General features: G+C 36.7%; 1 protein-coding gene across 1 annotated transcript in view; it reads left to right on the top strand.

Annotated features, from left to right (window-relative positions):
* Positions 1-20,615, top strand: part of LOC147218495 (ras GTPase-activating protein 1-like) — a 36,066-nt gene that overhangs the window by 7,475 nt on the left and 7,976 nt on the right. The window contains exons 2-9 of the mRNA XM_086173646.1: positions 15,612-15,764; positions 17,385-17,520; positions 18,096-18,166; positions 18,693-18,810; positions 19,383-19,414; positions 19,968-20,020; positions 20,158-20,308; positions 20,445-20,523. Of these exons, the coding sequence (XP_086029772.1) occupies positions 15,612-15,764; positions 17,385-17,520; positions 18,096-18,166; positions 18,693-18,810; positions 19,383-19,414; positions 19,968-20,020; positions 20,158-20,308; positions 20,445-20,523 (793 nt within the window). The remainder of the gene's footprint in view (positions 1-15,611; positions 15,765-17,384; positions 17,521-18,095; positions 18,167-18,692; positions 18,811-19,382; positions 19,415-19,967; positions 20,021-20,157; positions 20,309-20,444; positions 20,524-20,615) is intronic.

Raw genomic sequence — 20,615 nt, forward strand, 5'->3', positions numbered from 1 at the left:
CAGTGTAAGTGGTACATCAAGTTTTTTGTCAATTCTTACCAATAATAGGCTGTTAATAGAGAAAAATATTTTCTTTTGACTCTCTCTGAGCTTTTTTTTTTCACATATTTAGTTATTCATTCATTCATGTTTTTGTAGTTAATTTAGATGTTGTCTCCATAAGCCCGATCATTATCACCTGAACGTTTTGTGATTGCTTTCAGATCCTTGGTTAAATGAAACTTTGTATCATTCCTTTAAAACATTTTGATCATAATCAGTGTTTTTTTTTTAAATTTTATTTTATTTTAGATGACGTAATTAATGAGGTCTAATAATATCAGTATTTTTTCTGTCACATCAATCTTTGCATGGAAATATTGTAAGTTAGCAAAATTTCTTACTCCCATTTTTGTATACATTCTTTCATTTAGAACATGTGGCCCTCTACTGTGGTGCATTGCTAAAGAACAGTAATGCAATGTTTCATGACTCTTTGAAACTGATGAGCACTGGCAGCATGTCTGTGGAGATGTCTGATGTAGCTGCATCCATCAGGATGGAACAAGATGAGGGAAAAAAAAGACATGTGGGAGAGAAAGAGCTCAAAAAGAGCTTAACAAGAGACAAATGTCATGGAAGAAAGATAAGGTCCAATTGATACATATTCTTACAATCTGTCTGTTCTGTAAGTTTTAAAGTAAGGGGCTATGCCACAGTGAAAAATACACATCTTGACTGATCGTGTTGTTGGATTTGGTAACATTAGAGCAGCAAATAAAGAAATAAAGGAGGCAAAATACAGAATTATCTCTGATTTTTTTCTTAAAAATCAGTTGCTTGGTATAACATTATACAGTATGTCTAAAATTATTCTTTTGATCTCAAGATTATTTTCTTGGTGAAATCAGATTACTTTTTGGTAGTAGGTTTCGGTCAGTATTATGACTGTCCAGACTGTTAGCAAGTGAAATTAAAATTGTCTTGTCTTCTTCTTGTTCGTCGTCTTCTGCTCTTTACCGCTTTCCCCTTCAGGGGTCGCCACAGTGAATCAACCTTCTCTCTCTAACCCTATTCTCTGTGTCCTCCTCTCTCACACCAACTACTTTCTTATCCTCTCTCACTACGTCCATAAATGTTTTCTTTGGTCTTTGTCTCAACCTCCTGCTTGGCAGCTCCAATTCTAGCATCTGTCTACCAATATATTCACTATCCATCCTCTATAAAATAGCTTGTCTAAAAACCAAAAAAAAAAAAACTAAACAAACAAGAAAAGAATCTGAATTGAATATCTTTTTCACATAATGAAATGTCACATTGAAAAAAAACTACCCCATCAACTTTTGTGACTGGTTAACTGTATGCTTACATAATTTGCACACTATTTTCCCTCAGGGCCTTGTGTTTTTTTTAATTTTCTTACAGGAAAATTGGCCCTTGCAAATACTATCTGCTCCTGTGTCCCCTGCTATCACATGGTTGTTGTCAATTTGCTTGCTTAGCCTGACCTACATATCACAAGGGGATTCAGTGCAATAGTGCGTGGCTGCTCAAGAACTAAGTGGTTAACAGCCCACGCCCTTTTTTTTTTTTTTAAAGCAAATTTGAATTTAAAATAACAATTCTCATTGTTCAGTTAGGATTCAACTTTGATTTCAGTTTCCAAGCTTAGAACATGTCTAAAAATCTTCAATTGTTTTTGGAGTGTGCTTAAATGCTAATACAAAACAATGCTAATTTTTAAATTAATTTAACATGTCTGTTGGCCTCAGTTCTTGTTCTTAGAAGATTGAATCAACAAAAAGTATACAAATTCTAACATGTATATTCCATGTGAAATTACAATGAACACTCAAAAGTAAATTGCTTACAATATTAACATTATTTTGCTCTCTATAAGTGTTATATAGCCCTCTAGACTCTGTCTGAGTATGAGTTTAAGCCTTTCTTTAAAAGTAGTGTATGTCCAGATAATCTAATAATAGATTCAGTTCATCTTATTTTGGCTGTTGAGAAAAATGTTCTGACTGAATTTCTTTGAATCAGTCACAGTGATTTTGGGCATTGCTGAGCCCTGGATTCCAAACAGCATCTTTGTTAAATAGTGCTGCAAGGGAACACATGGTGAGGTAAGTCCTGTGATTAACCAGGATAATTTCTTCCCAAACAAAATGAAAAATGAAACCCTAAAGGAACAATGCCTATTGTGTGATTTTGTGTTACTAATTAAAAGGTGCAGTTAAACCTTTAGCCTAAATAGTGATAACTACAATATACATTGACAATGAGATGCTAACTGGGAGATGATTTGAAAGCTGTAATTCTTATAGAACATTAAAAAAAATATTATGATAAAAGTTCATGTGAAGTGGAACACAATGTTTCACAGACCAAGTAAGTGTAGCAGGCATATGATGATTTCTGTTTAATTATGTGACAAATGACAATCACAGTGATATGATTGTCAGAAAATTGGCCATTGTAGTGGATGACACACCTTTAAGACAGGGTTTGTAATTCATTTCAAACTTTGTTTGTATGATCACAGCTTTCACTTAAAGCAACAAATCAACTTAGATCAGAATCACCATTCTGTTTTGAATATGCTATGAATATGTGTTTTTTTTTTCTTTTCTACATTGAGGGAGCTCTTTAAGATCAACCTGTAGAAAGTGGATGGGTTGCTCTAAACTGTATGTGAATGAACAGAGTCAGTAGAGTCCTTGTGCATTATACTTCCTGGTATGGAACTGGACACATATATGCAAATGCTGGCACCTAGACTCTAAGAGATGCTGGACACTGTAGCACAGGAGGCAAATTAGATCACTCTCATTTTTCTAAGATGCTTGGACTGATATATGTTTCGCAGCTGACTTCTATTAGCATATTTACATTACAGGATGCCCCAAAATGTGCACAATTGATTCAGGAGTTATAACGCATTTTAAAGACTGACAGTACAGTGAGCTCTGTTGTTACCTCTATTCAAGAGATTGTACTGGTGATGAACTGCTGAAATATATAACATATTTTTGTTTTGTTATGTAATATAATTTTGTGCACAATTGCCAGCCAGGGTCATGTAGGAAGAGAGGCTTAAACACCAGATATGCCAGTTGCTAAAATAAAATCTCAGCATTCCGAGTTTTCAAAGCAACAAGCATCTGTCACAGCCGTGATGGCTAAATATATAAGTAAAGGAGAATATACACAGTTTGTTTTCCAGTCGTTATCAAATTCAGCCAATACTACCACCATGCATAAGTTAATTTTGTATACTGCTTCAATGCCTAAAAGTTACAGCAATAGTTGAGCTGAACATACTGTGAAAATTAAAATCTTGTTGCTCAAAATAAGTTATTATGGACACTTTGCGACAGGTATATTGCTAATTCCAAAAAGAATGGGGTCGATTCAGTCTCAGTAATGGGATTTTGTATGCTTGTGTCACTGTAGTATGGCAAAGCCTGCAAATGACTCAATCCCTGATATTTTTGGAAAATTGGACAGTGTCTGCATTGGTTCGTCAGCTACAAGATCAAGTTGTGGGAGATAGGAAGAACAAATATTGATTTACTTTTGTGGCGAAAACAAACTACTACAGTATTTCCACAATGTTGATTGCACTGTCCTAATTTCAATAATATTCTGGAATAGCATTTTCCCCCAAACACATGACATGATAGTTGAAGTGCTGCCTAAAGGCCATAAGACTGCCTTTGCAATATCTATGAATATACATAGCTGCCTCCAAAATAAAGCATATGCCAACTTTGCTTTCAAATGCGTCTATGAGGTTGCCTCCTTTTTTGACAGTCCTTTTTTGATATGCTCTTCCATGGCACCTCAGCTATTTAGAATTATTTAGATTTTTCGGCCCGTAGAATCTTTTCCAGGATCAGTCTAAACTTCTGTCAGTTGAACTCTTGGCCATTTTTTCAGTGATACACTTTGCTTATCTACTAGTGATTAACCGCAGTCCCCATCGAAGAAAATGTTGCTCTCCTTGTACGTCATGCATTGCTGTGTCCTTCAAAAGCCATGGTGCCTTCTATCCAGCCATTAAATGTCTTTTGCATGTATGTGTGAGTGTTGTCACACACCCCGGTAGTAAAGGGGAGTCACATACTGGGAGTTAAAGATGCTTAGCTGAAACCACAACATAAGACAAACATTATTTTGGTTTTTTTTTGTGGCAATGTAAGAAGTCTCAAATATTTGTGAAATGGCCTTGCAGCTTTGTCAGTATTTGTACCTTTGATAAGTTTGTAACCTTGACTTTTAATACAGCAAGCCTTAATTTGAGGTTATATGGATTAGGGAAGCATTTACTCATCCTGCTGTTTTGCTCTAAGCCCTATATTTTGTCAAATGAAATGAAAACATGCCCAAGTTCACTAGGCTTGGGCATGTTTTCATTTCAACTATGCCGTAATATTGTGCTTGACAGCACTTGACATAAATAGGTAAAGTATTTAACAGTGTTTCTATTTACATGATCACACAATTACCTTTCCTCTTATTTTGCATTGGCAGGTTGAAATATATTTTTGTTTGTTTTGATCAAGGCCTAGTTAAGCTTGAACAGTTATATTTTTGGGGATGTGACGATTTCATTTGCTGAATTGAGTGCCAGCAAAGGAGAAAACCAGGACATCAACATGTTTGATATGCATGTTCTGACAAGACATAGCATTCTTCTTGCCTGTAGTGGCACTGTATCCTTTCGCTGCTGTCATAACTTATGAACAAAGTCTTTATATATTCTGACATGATTACTCCCTGTTCTAGTTGGGTTTTTTAGACAGAATCCTGCAACAATATAGTATTAGGGTGAAACTAGATAAAGGTGTTATACATAAACACACATATACATGCCCTGCTTGTGGGTCTATCTATCATAAACAAAATCAAAAAGACAAACATGACTGAAAACATTTCAGTAGCTGTCTCTTTATCTTTAACAGCAGACATAAGAATGTATTTATTTATTTTCAATTGAAATAGGAAAAATGATAGGGCTTGGCGTGTCCTTGTACTGGTATCTCGCCTCTTCAGCAGAACACAATGTCTAGATTAAACTTGGTAAAGAAAGTCACTAGGGCTTCCACTTCTTAGAGGTCAAGTCACTGTGACCTTCCAACACTGTCCTTGTAACATGAGAGGAGAATCTAAACTTGCTCCCTTTTATAGTCTTTTCCTATTGACTTGCCTTATATCTCTGTATCAGCTGACCCTGTTCTCTGGTTTTACTGATAGACACACACTATCCCTTTGTCAGATCCTGCTCAAATGTATTCCTATGCTCAGGTGACTTCCAATTTGAGCCTTCAAATAATAGAGTCTTTGCACATTAAAGTCACATGTCATATTTTTCCTGTTTCTCACTGCGTTCACCCTTAGAAGATATAAAAATTGTGAAAATGTCCAAAAATTGGTTTGTTGTTGGATTGTATAGATTTTGTAAAACTTACTCAATTGGATAAGTCTGATATATTGAATGAGTTGTGATTTATTAGAAACGATTTTTAAAGCACAACATTGAAGAACCGTTTAGAGATAAAACAACTCGATTGAGCAAGGTATTCAATCAATTAGTCATTTGAAAAGTAAAATGCTTTAACTATTTTCCATGTTTAAAATAAGTTTTCTTTCAGTTTCACTTTCTTGATCAACTATCATGAAAGTAGTATATAGTCAATCAAGAATCTTATATTGGAGTTAAGATCGACCCCAATCATTAAAACTGAACTAATCTTGGTAAAGGAGGGGTTGTAACAACCTTGGATGAAATTAACTGAACAAGCTTTTATATAGGCTTTTATCTAATTTTAAGCTTTTTTACTAGAGACTTTTTTGTTCATATTTTTAACTACATACTATTGCTGCAGTGTTGTGGTTTTGGTCATTTTTAATTTGGAGCCAGGCCTTTTCTAGGTCTTGCTCAGTATTATGTACACTCTGTACCCCAAATATGTGTTTTATTGAAATATCTTTTAGTTTAATGAGAGATATTGAGTGGTTTGTGCACTTTTGTGCTGTTTGCATAAACTGCATAAAACAGTCATCCTATGCCATAATAATGGAGCCTGCATTCATTACTGCATTCAAGTTGTATGAACCCCCACATTTTCCTGGGGTTTAGTTTAAATTGCGCCCTCTAGATATCTAATCAGTCTTATCATCCCAACATTTCTTCTCTTATGCTCTTTCTGAGCATCCTTTCAACAAGCCCGCTTCAGTCTTCACTCTGGCATTAGACATGATCACATATTTTTATGAATAGTAGAAGGTAGATTGGAGCTTTTTACACATTTTAAAAAGATCTGCATTAGCTCCCTGATTGTCGTCTCACCACTGTGACAATTTCCTCTAAACCTCTTTTCTGAAAGGTGTCAGTGGGCTATATTTAAAATTGAAAGTAATGCTAAGATTTTTTTGGTTGGTTTTCGAGCCTCGACTGGCAAAGAATGGTTATGTACAACCCAACTTCATGAGAAATCAAAAAGGAAGCTTCTTTCATCCCTAGCGTGGATACAGGTCATGCTCACCCTGCTTTGTCTGACCTCATAAAACAAAATAATAAATATTTTGCAGAGTTTTTATTGTTTGGACAGTAAAATGGCTGCAACCTCAATTTACCACAGACAGCCTCTCTGTGGGTGCCCTCATGGAAATCTGTCTTGTAGGAATTGTGTCCCTAGGGGCTCAGGACTAATGGGCTTTGCATTTTTCTCACAATTCTCTAATATCATGCTACAGACTGCTACTAAATAAGTGCTGTGTGTTGGCAAGGGATTAACTGTCGCCACTGTTGCAGTGTTTATGGATATGGGCCTCTTTAGTGTTCTGCAGCAATCAACTGAGAGATTTAGCAGTTAATTTTTCTGTTTCATTTGTAAGACCTGAACATTTTATTGCAAATTACGCTCAAGTCCATAGGCTTCATACTATAATCAGTTGTATTATGCAGGCAAGGTGGCAGTGGGCTTTTGTGATCATCACTGGTAAATATTCCGCCAAAGCTTTAGTTGAAAAACAAAAGTTGGATTTCATGATATGTGACATCTGACCCGCTCTCTTGACCATTATTTGAATTGTAAGCAGTGAAGGCTTACATATCTATTGTATTAGTGATACAGTCACTAATTTACAAAGTTAAATTGATCAATTGTATGAATAGATGTAATGTAAAGTCTTCTTCTCCTTTTGGCTTTTCCCTTCAGGGGTCAACCTTCTGCATTTAACCCTGTGCTCTGTGTCTTCCTTTCTCTTAACAACTCACTTCATATCCTCTCTCACTATGTCCATAAATCTTCTCTTTGGTCTTCCTCTAAACCTCCTGCCTGGCAGTTTCAATAGCAACATCTGTCTACCAATATATTCACTATCCCCCCTCTTTACATGACCAAACTATCTCAGTCTGGCTTCTCTGACCTTCTCTCCAAAACATCTAACATGTTGTATTCCTCTGATATACTCATTCCTCATCCTATCCAACCTCGTCACTCCCAAAGAGAACCTCAGCATCTTAATCTCTGTGACCTCTAGCTCTGCCTCCTGTCTTTTCATCATTATTATTGTATTTAGGCCATACAGCATAGCTGGTCTCACTGCTGTCTTGTACACCTTTCCTTTCATTCTGGCTGACAGTCTTCAATCACATTGTATCCCGTATTCCAAACTGCTTGAACCTGCTTCTTTACCTCTTTTCCACACTCTCCATCGCTCTGGGCTGTTGACCCTAAGTACTTGAAATCCTCCAACTTCTTGATCTCAACACCCTGTAGCCTCACACATACACATATTCTCACACACACATACTCTCTCTTGCTGTGACCAACCTCCATTCCTCTCCTTTTCAGAGCATATGTCCACCTCTAAATTTTTCCTCAGCCTGTTCCCTGCTCTCACCACAGATCACAATGTAATCTGCAAACATCATGGTCCATGAAGATTCTTGTCTAACTTCATCTATCATCCTGTCCATCACCACTGCAAACAAGGAAGGGCTCAGAGCTGATTCCTGATGAACTCCCGCCTCCATCTTGAACTTCTCTGTTACCCCTACAGCACACCTGACCACTGTCTCACAGCTAGCATACATGTCCTGCACTAGTCTAATATACTTCTCTGCCACCCTAGATTTCCTACAATACCATACAATACCAGAGTTCCACTCTTGGCACCCTGTCATATGCTTTTTCTTGGTCTACAAAAGTGCAACGCAGCTCCCTCTGACCTTCTCTGTTTTTCTCTATTAGCATTCTCAAAGGAAATACTGCATCTGTAGTACTCTTTCAAGGCACAAAGCCATACTGCTGTTCACAAATGCTGCTCTCAGTCTAGTTTCCACTACTCTTTCCCATAACTTCATTGTATGGCTCATCAACTTTATCCCTCTATAGTTGCTGCAATTCTGCACATCCCCCTCATTCTAAATATGGGCACCATCACACTTCTCCATTCCTCAAGCATTACTGCTCTCTTATCACTCTATAGCTCTACATCACTCTTTAAGATCCTGTTGAATAATCTAGCCCAGTGGTTCTCAACCTTGTTGGAGGTACTGAACTCCACCATTTTCATATGCACATTCATCGAACCCTTCTTTATTGGGGAAAAAAAATAAATAAATAAAAAAAATATATATTTTTATATATATATATTTTTATTTTTATAAATATATATATATATATATATATATATATATATATTTATAATATATATATATAATTTCTTTTTCAAATTTGAAATAAAGATATATGTTTTACTGGTGCACAACATAAGCTGTGCATCAACATTACTGTGTTCACAGAACAAAACCAGCAAAGCATGATTTTCAGCCATGCACAGCCATTTCCATCCTTTTTGCAATCCAATACCATCTGTCCCTCGGCATTCCTATCCAGTATACCAAATCTGCCCATCACTTCTTCATCCCCTCTATTTCCTGCACCAACTTGTTCATTGACGTCTGCACCAATTACTACTCTTTCTGTGTATATTCTGCATCACTTCATCTAACTCATTCCAGAACTTCTCCTTCTCCTCTAACTTACATCCCACCTGCGGGGCATGGCCACTAACAATATTGAGCATCACACCTTCAATTTCCAGTTTCAGACTCACAAGTCTATCTGACATTCTTTTTACCTCCAGAACATTTCTAACAAACTCCTCATTCAAGATAACTCTTACTCCATTTCTCTTCCCATCAGTACCATGATAGTACAACTTAAAACCTGCTCCTATGTGTCTAGCCTTGCTACCTTTCCACCTGGTCTCCTGGGCACACAGTATATCCACCTTCCATCTCTGCATCATGTTGACCAACTCGCTACCTTTTCCTGTCATCGTCCCAATATTCAAAGTCTGGACTCTCAGACCCAGACTCTTGCCTTTCCTCTTCTCTGTCTGCTTCTGAACACGCCTTCCTCCTCTCCTTCTTAAACCCACAGTAGCCCAATATCCACTGGTACTCTGTAGGTCATCTGTACCAATGTTGTTGTTGACCCGGGCCTTGACTGATGCGACATGAGATTGTTAGGTTTGATTCCCTTTTTTAGTTTTGGCAAAGGTTTTACGTTGGACGGCCTTCTTGACACAACCCTCTGTTTTTATCGGGGCTTGGGACCGGCTCAGGGAGATGCTTTTTATCAACTGTAAGTTTGCGAAAAATAGTTGTAGCGAATTCTTTTTAATTTTGTCTTTATTTTTCACTATTTTGACAATCACCCCTTGGAACTTGTGTCATTGTGTCTTTATTAGTGGTACTTTGTGATGCGAAAAAATATTTACATATTGTATCTGACAAATTTTACAACAATTTTACAATTTCAGGCATGTAAGCAGTTATACATGGCGTGATGTCAGTGACAAGCACAGGAATTTGATGGCAGAATTGAAGCAACCGATTTTGATTTAAATTTCATTTTACATAAAGCAGAACTGGAATTTTAAAAGAAAACAGTGTTGCTGATTCCACTCAAACAACTGAAGTGAAATCCAATTCATGTCATATTTGTCATAACAGGAATGCTTGCAGGAGTTCCCTGACTGAAGGGGTATAGTTACTTTTTGAGCAACATAGATTGAGAATCCTCAGCCTGTAAGGTTATACAAAGGGGATGGCACAAAAAAATATTTTGGTTTAATTTCAAAATCATTGCTGCTTAAGATTTTGATCTATATGTTGGTAAGAAGTTTAGATGACATTTGGATTGTCAAAAATCATCAAAAATAAGAATAACAAAGTTTGTGAACTGATTCAGACACTATTCAGAAAACATGCTTTTTCCTTCATTTTTCATCTGCTTGTTCTCCTTGGGGCTGATCTGAAAAAGGAAGAATTTCATACTTATGACAAATTTGCATCAGTACATTTTTCCTTCAATTCATATCCTTTATTGTTGTTACATCATAACCTAATCTAAAATAGACAGCAGGAGTCATCCAGTCAGCTGTGAAACTCACCCAGCTGACAGTCTCATGTTATTTCTACTGCCTTTCACAGTGAACAACTTTTTTCATTTTGTCAATCTAATTGGCATTCTCTGTTCTGACTGGTCTTCCATCAATGGAAGCCAGCAACACAACATAGGAAGTGTAAAATAATCCACTGTGAGGTGCAAACCTGCTCACCCTCTCCCTAGATGACAAGAACAAACATTTGGTTGAAAAACGATTTGTGCTATCACATTCTTCTGGCAGGAGTAATACTAGTTAACAAATGTAAGTAATTTTGCTCAAGTTGTGCAGATTTTCGTAGTTTTCCTTGAAGACACCTTTATAACCACTGCACTTCAATCATCTATGTGACACAACTAATTTTGTGGCTATTTTATTTTGCAAGGTTTATGTTATGTCACAATGCCAGTGTTAAGAATGAATTATGATGCGTTATGTTTGTCTTGTCAGCTGGTACAGTTCTTAGTGAGATATCTCTGCAATGCCATAAAGTAATATGCTCAGACTTGGTACAATTATTCATTTAGAGTAGAGGATGAATGAGGTATTGGCTGACAACTTTCATGGTCTGTATGACCTTTTGTGTGGAGTTGAGAGTGCAATACTGCAGACCATTTTGGACACAGGACACAAATCAAAAAATCTCGCTTCAATTCATAGTTCAAGGTTTTTTCATAGTTCAAAAGGATGAATATCGTGCCGATCATATGTCAACGTGTGTACTCGTGCCATGCGTTTTGGTTGCTCAAGACTTTTTTATGAAATCTGGAATGTTTGTTAATAGTTGTAATAAGACAGAAGAAAGGCACCTCTCATCGAGGATGGTCATGAATTTATTCAAGACCTTCTGATCAACATAATGAGTTCTATTTTGCATTATCCTCGTGGTATGTGATTTACAAAAAAAAAAGCACTTAAATATTTGCCTGTCTTCTCTTTTCCTCCTTTGAAATTTTGGCAATGCATTTAGTACTGTACCAATGAAATCAGCCACAGCATTATGGTGCACTAACAGCATGCAAATCACTGAGCATGCACAGCAGGTTTAACACCGCAACAGGGACTGCAACAGGGTAGATTTTTGATTGTAAAAGAGCACTTAGTAGATAAACAGCATACCCTTCCCTAGCAGGGCTATGCAGAGATGAAAAACAAAACATAGGTCCATAAGCCCTGAGCTCTGACTGACAGGATTACTATAATATAGTTGTTCATTAACCTGTCAGTTGAAAGCTGAAGGGGATACAGAATTTGACATGGGCATCTGCTTTGTAATCTACTGTGTAGGAAAACCCTTAACTGAAATGTTGAGCTCTATTGGATATATATTATATTTCCTTCTTGAATAGTTTTTTACTATCTGGTTAATCTATTTATTTAGGTTGCATGTCATTTAGACATCCACATTCTTAATTTAATCTCATAAAGATGAAGAGTTCTGGGGTCTCCCCTCTCCTTGACCATAAATCACAGTTTCGATAATATTAAGCGTCATATAATGTTGTATGGTGGCATTTCACCATTAAAGCCTTTTCTGTGACTACTAGTAATAATGTCTCAAAAGAAGATGGAATCATTCTCACATTAGAAAATATCATACTCAATGAAAAATTATTCAGGACAAAGAAATTCAAAATAATTTGTCAAAAGCACTTAAAATTATTAATATACCCCCTTTCGCCATATACAACATAATGATTAGACAAAACAAATATGGACGTAAAATGCACCTAGTGGTGTCGGTGGAATTATATGATAAGATAGCAGCAGTTCTACTTTATTACTCATATAGTTTCATTCACACCTTCTTATTGACTAGGTGTTGTTTTAATGGTCTGCAACATTTTTTTTTTGTTTTTAGCTTTGAGGAAGAGGGCCTTAATCCTATGTGGTTGTGGGATATGAGTTGAAAACATATTGATAGATCTAAACATGAAGAAGCATCTCTTTTACTATGCAAGAAAGAATATGACTGTTATGCCTACATGACCATATTAAGCCTGTATGAACCTACAGTATATCTTTAAGAATGTTCTAGCTTTGGTATCTATTTATCTTCATGTACGTTGGTTCACAAGAGAAAGAGGAAATGGGTGGATCAAACAGACACCTAAGCTGTCAAAAAAATAGTCAGTCTAAACAGCACTTGGTATTATTAAGAGCGGCTAAACAAGTAAAAAATGAGAAGCCTTCTTAATCAAGCAATTTAACTAATAGTGGCTAGGTATTTTACACTATGAATATGCAAGCAGTTATTCAGGGTCCGTAGAAAATATGTGTAGTTCCTCACAGATATGCATAGCAGACTTGATATCACCTTGGTTTAAACAAGATATTACCCAGGGTATTTAGTCAGATTTGACAGAAATCTTTAATAAAACATTTTCTCATGCTAACATTTTGCATTATTGTAAATCATCGACTTAAAGCAGGACTCTCTCCATCGCATTCACAGTACGTGTGTGTTTATAGGTTATCACACAACTGGAGTGCAATGAAAAAATCCACTCTTAAAGACACCTCATTAGTTAAAGTGTGTTTTTCAAAACCTATGCTGTGCTTAACCCTGAACACTAAAGATTTAAGACTGAAGATTTTGTGGAGACTCGTGTCAAACTGCCAACTCACACCAGCTCACATTTAAAGAATAGTTTTAGAATTTTAACTCTTAGTGTAGTCCGAAGTGTAGTCTTACTACACTGAGAAGAATATGGCTGAGGCCAAAGACTGTGGGCCTCACATCTAAAGACTTTGCAAAGATTTTGAAAAGACTCTGGAAAATCACAAATAAATTCTTTCAGCAATTTTTGTCACCATGCAATGTTTTCTCCGCACATTATGCTATTTCAGTCCAATAATCATAATCAGAATCAGATAAACTTTATTTGATCCTGAGGGGCAATTGGAGGGCACAAGGGGCAGCATAGAAACCCAGTGCAGATGAAAATCTATTAATACAGTGGGGACAACAAGTATTTGATACACTGCTAATTTTTCAGCTTTTCCCCCTTGCATGTAGAGGTCATTAATATTTATCATAGAAACTCTTCAACTGCGAGTGACGTAGTGAATCTAAAACAAAAATCCAGAAAAACACATTGTATGATTTTTAAGTAATTTGCTTTTTATTGCATAACTTAAGTATTTGATACATCAGAAAAACAGAACTTAACATTTGGTACAGAAACCTTTGTCGGCAATTACAGAGATCAGACGTTTCCTGTAGCTCTTGACCAGGTTTGCACACACTGCAGCAGGGATTTTGGCCCACTCCTCCATACAGATCTTCTCAAGATGGACTTTCAGCTCCCTCCAAAGATTTTCTATTGGATTCAGGTCTGGAGACTGGCTGGACCACTCCAGGGCCTTGAGATGCTTCTTACGGAGCCACTCCTTAGTTGCCCTGGCTGTGTGTTTTGGGTCGTTGTCATGCTGGAAGACCCAGACACGACCCGTCTTCAAGGCTCTTACTGGGGGAAGGAGATTGTTGGCCAAGAGGCCAAGATCTCGTGATATATGGCCCTATTCATCCTCTCCTCAATATGGTGCAGTCATCCTGCCCCCTTTGCAGAAAAGCATTCCTAAAGAATGATGTTTCCACCTCCGTGCTTCACGGTTGGGATGGTGTTCTTGGGGTTTTACTCATTATTCTTTTTCCTCCAAACACAGCAAGTGGAGTTTAGACCAAAAAGCTCTATTTTTGTCTCATCAGACAACATGATCTTCTTCCATTCCTCCTCTGAATCATCCAGATGGTCATTGGCAAACTTCAAACAGGCCTGGACATGTGCTGGCGTGAGCAGGGGGACCTTGCATGTGCTGCAGGATTTTAATTCATGACGGTGTAGTTTGTTACTAATGGTTTTCTTTGAGACTGTGGTCCCAGCTCTCTTCTGGTCACTGACCAGCTCCAGCCATGTAGTTCTGGCCCTCACCTTCCTCATGATCATTGATGTCCCGTGTGGTGATATCTCGCATGGAGATTGACCGTCATCTTGAACTTCTTCTCTTTTCTAATAATTGTGCCAACAGTAGTTCCCTTCTCACCAAGCTGCTTGCCTATTTTCCTGTAGCCCATGCCAGCCTTGTGCAGATCTACAATTGTATCCCTGATTACACAGCTCTCTGGTCTTTACCATTGTGGAGAGGTTGCAGTTTGTTTGATTGAGTGTGTGGACAGGTGTTGTTAATACAGGTAACAAGTTCAAACTAGTGCAGTTAATACAGGTAATGAGTGGAGAACAGGAGGGCTTTTTAAAGAAGAACTAATAGGTCTGTGAGAGCCGCAGTTCTTACTGGTTGGTAGGTGATCAAATACTTATGTCATGCAACAAAATGTAAATTAAAAACTTGAAAATCATACAATGTGTTTTCATTGATTTTTGTTTTAGATTCCATCATTCACAGTTGAAGAGTACCTATGATAAAAATTACAGACCTCTACTTGCTTTACAAATGGGAAAAGCTGAAAAATCAGCAATGTATCAAATACTTGTTCTCCCCACTGTATATTAAATAAAGGCAAAATAAAATTAGATAAAAATAAAGTGAAGTAACTCTAACATCAATAAGGCATCAATGATATATCATTATTAGTATTATAATTATCACTTTTCCTTTTCCACTCCGTCATGATATGTGATACAAGGTGGGCTGTTCTGCCCACAGCTCCACCATCTACTCCTCTTTCTTGACACACCATACTGATCGGGATGTGTTTGCCCGTTCCCGTTCACCCATACTGCTGTCTCTGCCACCGATACAGCTCCAGCAATTATTTTTGTCTACCAGGTTTCCTCTTTCCGGTTTTGTTGGAGCCCATTTATTGGTTGATTCAGTCTTTCCGGTGATGTAACGCTGAGACTTTCATTAATATCAAATATATTTTCTGACTGTAGACTTTGGATTTCTTTACGATTTCCTTATGACTGCCAGATTTAAGTCTGTGATTGTAAAATTGTAAAGTGTAAGCTCGCCATATTGGACAAATCATAAGAGTTGGAAACTTTGGGTTGAGTAGCTGTCAACTGCACAGTGTTGTGATTGGTGTACACTGTGCATCCTGCATACTCATTTGTCTAATCCAAATAGTGGATTCAAACACTAGCCGCCCCTTTTTTTTCCTCAACTAAATGTATTTCTTTTTCCCTTCGTCCAAGGTGGTACCATGGCAAGCTAGACCGAACCATCGCTGAGGAGCGGCTGCGCCAGGCCCGTAATCCTGGTAGCTACCTCATCAGGGAGAGTGACCGCCGGCCCGGTTCCTTTGTCCTGTCTTTCCTCAGCATGACCAATGTTGTCAACCACTTCAGGTAAGTTTGTGCAAATGCAAAAAGAGGGAAGATGATTATGAAATTAGTTTGGGGTCCCTATCCTGATAAGCAAATTTCAAAGTTCTTATGTCCTTGCTCATCAAATTGGAAAGGTTATTCTAAGTTTAATACCTCCACGCAAGTAAATCCAATATGTTTGAATGCTGGCTTTTTACAACGTCATCTTTTTTTTTTTTGCAAACTTTTTTGCAGACTTTTGCAAACACAGAACAAATGTTTTGACCAATTGATAAGTTAATATGTAAATAATCAAAAAGGCATTAATATTTCATTTGCTGCACTGTGGTATGTCCATGAGGATCTGCATTTGTTATGTTTACTGTGCATAGTTTATTCTTGAACTTTCGTTAATTTTAAATAGATTGCATTGATAATTCTGTTGCTTTACAGCTATGTCACGTCAGTTCCATAGGCAAACCATCATTTAATAGGAGATTATGAAACTTAAGTTACTCATCACATTATAATCAAAGGATTAGAAAACTTCAGGGTGCAGTAGTCAAACTGTAACTTCTGAAGTGCGGGTATTGAAATTATGTTTAAATGAGGTTACCAGTGTCATGTTGTGCTGTGGCTATGTTGTCAGCCGATTGATTTCTAAGTCATACATTCAGACATAACAGCAGTTATGACAGTTTTTTGTGTTTCCCTAAACTTATGCGAGTGATGCATGTGGCTTTTCTTCTATCTAATGTGCACACAGCACACATGATATAAAACAGAGAAGACAGCACACTTGTATTTAAGCGATACCTCAGGGTGTTTCACAACATTGCCGTCAATAAAACAAGACACATAAGGCATTATGGTCGGTCCTCGTACCACAAATTCTGTATGGGGATACATTAACCCCCTCCTCAGGCGCTAACACGAATATGTTCTTTTATATCAAGGTCAAACAAAGTGACATCATATTCAATAAAGAAAGAAATGCACATACTTAATGGAGTGGCTACCTTGAAGATGGGATTTGTGGTTCTCTACTAGATACTAATTTGCAGTATGCTGAGAATGGAAATCTTTTTTGCAGGTAGCACCCAAGTTTCAGTCTTCTTAAAGTGGGTTGTAACACAGAATTGAAGAATAATAAAACCCTATAACTGCTGTTGCCTTTATCCCGTATGTTATTTTACCTTAGTCCTGAAAGGGCACTGCACATCATCACAATATGTGATTTGATATTCTGCATTCGTGCATCCTCTGAAGACAGCAATGCTTTTCTATTACACCCTTTATTTTTTTAACTTTCCTGAAAAGTGGTTAATTTGCAATTTAATTTATTTATCTATTCATCCATTCATTCTAATAATAAATAGAACCATTATCAAGGAATTATTAACAATTTTAATTTACCATCACCTACATTCGGAATGGTCAGTATCTTAAGATAATGCAAGAGGTGAACTGTCGTCGATGGAAACACTCAGACATCTACAGATGAACTGAGGAAGTGACTGACAGCAATCAAAAAATTGCCCAGAATTAGCAACATAGTTATTATAGTCTTTTATGTTTGTCTTTGAATATATAAGTAATTAACTGACCTCCAGTTAATCTGTATTTCATTGGCCTTCTGTAAATGTTTTTGGTCTTTCATAGGATAATTGCCATGTGTGGGGACTATTACATTGGGGGACGGCGGTTCTCATCTCTATCAGACCTCATTGGTTACTACAGCTATGTTTCTTGCCTGCTAAAAGGAGAAAAACTGCTATCACCTGTGGCACCCCCAGAGGTAAGAATTAACACATGGAATGTAGAATACAATGTTTTTGTTTGTTTGTTTGTTTGTTTGTTTGTTTGGGTTTTTTTTTTTTTTTTTTTTTTTCAAAATTTTCTTTCCAGTTCTCTCCATCACTTGTATTACATGACATGAATCATTTTATGTGGACTTTGTCTCAAGTGATCCAACAGCAACCTTTACTAAATAAGGTTGCTAAGTGGAAGTAATTCATTTTTGAACTGTTGATATTCTTAAGTTGTATAAGTTGTAAGGGGGGCAAAAAAATTGTCATGTCTTCAATACACCTGTATTCAGCCACTTGTGCAGTGTTCAAGGGAGAATTGTATAATTTCTTCCATTTTTTTCTTCTGCCTTAAGGAAGACTAAAATATATAGAAGCAAAGTCCAAGCTAAGTTACATTTTTAGTTTTTTTTTCTGGATTGACAAGTGTATCTTTATAAGGGGGAAATAGCTGAATTATTTAAAATATTTGACATGTATAATTGAAAAATTTAACATGAGGGCATTGAATGAAAGTAAAGGCTAAGAATTCAATTTTTAAGTTTTTTTGGGATGTTCCTTATAGCCCGTAGAAGACAGAAGGAGAGTCAGGGCCATACTTCCATACACCAAAGTGCCGGATACTGATGAGATCAGGTATGTATACATTTTTTTGTTTCAATAAAACCATTTTCTTAACTCTCAAGCTTTACAGTATGTCAGATACCTTAAAGCAACAGACAAACAATATTTTCCTATTCTAAAAAATATAAAATTTCATTGAATTGGTACTTAGACAGTTGTTTCAGGCCAGCTTTCCTCCTCACCAGCATCATCTGACTTGTAATTCTACATTAGTAATATCGAGTGGTTGCCTCAGCTATCCTTAATTTTATACAAAATCTGTTTAAAGTTGGCCTCCTCATTCAGCCTCAGGCTGTGTTTTTAATAGTCAAATATTCTGTATGTACCTTAAATATTTGGTGTGTCACTGAGGACACCTGCTGGTTGTTCTTGGACATCTGTCTGCATAATGTCAGTTATTGTACGTTTATCGGTTTCCCAACAACTGTATGAGAGGCAATTCCTTTGGAATAATTCAAATGCAACCTATAAAAGTTGAATTTTTGAAAAATAAATAAGTTACCTACGTACCGATACTGTTACATAATGTTTCTTTCAGCTTCTTGAAAGGGGATATGTTCATTGTCCACAATGAACTGGATGATGGCTGGATGTGGGTAACCAATGTTCGCACAGAGGAGCAGGGCCTCATTGTGGAGGATCTAGTAGAGGAGGTGGTAAGTGGAGTATTAAAGTATGGCTTGGATAAGTATTAATTTCATCATGTTGCTGTCATCAGTCATCCATCTAATGAGCAATAGATTGACTCTTAAATGACCAATGTCAAAATTGCGCACTGAACAATTGAGGAAACTGATGATAATTGCACATTACAGTATATATCTATTTGATGATAACATAAAATAATATCTTAAATGTTCAGCTGAATTCTTTTTATTTTATTTTAATGTTGCTATTCTGTTCTGTACATTTATTGTGTCTCCTTGTTCAAATTAGAACATCTATAGTCAACAAACGCATTGAAATTTATCGTATAAAAATGTTGAAAATACTGAATGTTCAATGCAGGAAAAGCATTTATTAGTGTCAAACTATCATTTCAACCAACATTGATTTCTTATGAGCACAGGCTCATACATTCATCTAAAAATAAAAATCCAAAATTAACAGGTCTCTTAAATTGAATGTTGTCCATTACCATTCATGTACATGACATTGTATGAGGCCAGCAATTGAATACATTTCTACATCTTTGCATATCTGTACATCAACTTCTCATATTTTTTAGGGTCGCGAAGAGGATCCACATGAGGGAAAAGTGTAAGTTAAATGCAATTCTATGTCTATGATTATGACTTCTCCTCCCAGCAACATAAAATATGACGATTGAACCGTTAATGCACATTTTCAAAATATGTCCTTAAGCTATAAATTGTGCGCTTATACTTGCTTGACCAAACATAGCCGCAGAGTGTAAACAACTCATCATTACTGTCTCTCCAATCATGTCCGTCAGTGCAGACAAATTTTCAAGCCTGAATAAGTTACATGGTGAACTAAAAAACTACTTAAGCATGGCAAGACTCCAAGAGGAGAAATGTAGATACTCTCAAAATAAATAATATTACTATGTAGTACATGGACTTAGCTTAGCTTCCTTAAACACAATAGGGAAACATTAAAGGACATATCTGAAAGAATTCTGGACACTGTTGACATAAATGTAATAACCTTTTATAGATTTCAGTCCTTTATTAAGTTTGTTAAGAGATGGGATTGTAGTGCGTAGACCTGTATATCAAAATTGTGATAATGCTACTTGTTTTGTCTGTCTGTCTGTCTTCTGGTGCTTTTTTGTAAATGTACAAAACAGGTGGTATCATGGAAAGATCACAAAGCAAGAGGCCTACAACCTGCTGATGACAGGTAACCTATCTTTTTATGAAGAAAAATCATCAATCAGAAAAAAAGCATAAGGTTAATTAAAAAAATGCATGTACTGAGCTTGCTTGACATAATATTATTGTGTCACTACAATGATTCTTTTTCTCCCTCAATCAAAGTTGGCCAGGTTTGCAGTTTTCTTGTCCGGCCGTCAGACAATACGCCAGGGGACTACTCTCTCTTTTTTCGTACCAATGAAAACATCCAAAGGTTTAAAATCTCCCCAACCCCAAATAATCAGTACATGATGGGAGGGAGGTACTATAACAGGTATGGCACATTTCAGAGGCTGTAGATCAGGATTGTTTAAACAGCAAATTGGTAGAAGTGATGTATCTGCTATTTGGAATACTGGTTGTGCCATACTTCATTTTGTTGCTGTTTTTTGTTTGTATGTTTTTGACAGTGTTGATGACATCATCGACCATTACAAGAAAGAACAAATTGTTGAGGGCTACAACCTGAAAGAACCAGTTTCAGTGCAGGTAGTTGTGACCAGAGATTTTGTCATGTCTCATAATCCTTATGGTATGTTTCTAATCATTATGGACATAAACAAAGGGGGTAGCAATATCAC

This window comes from Fistularia commersonii, chromosome 26 (genome assembly GCF_037954325.1).
Source record: "Fistularia commersonii isolate RoL2024-O1a breed Wild chromosome 26, RoL_Fcom_v1.0, whole genome shotgun sequence".
Lineage (NCBI taxonomy): Eukaryota > Metazoa > Chordata > Actinopteri > Syngnathiformes > Fistulariidae > Fistularia > Fistularia commersonii.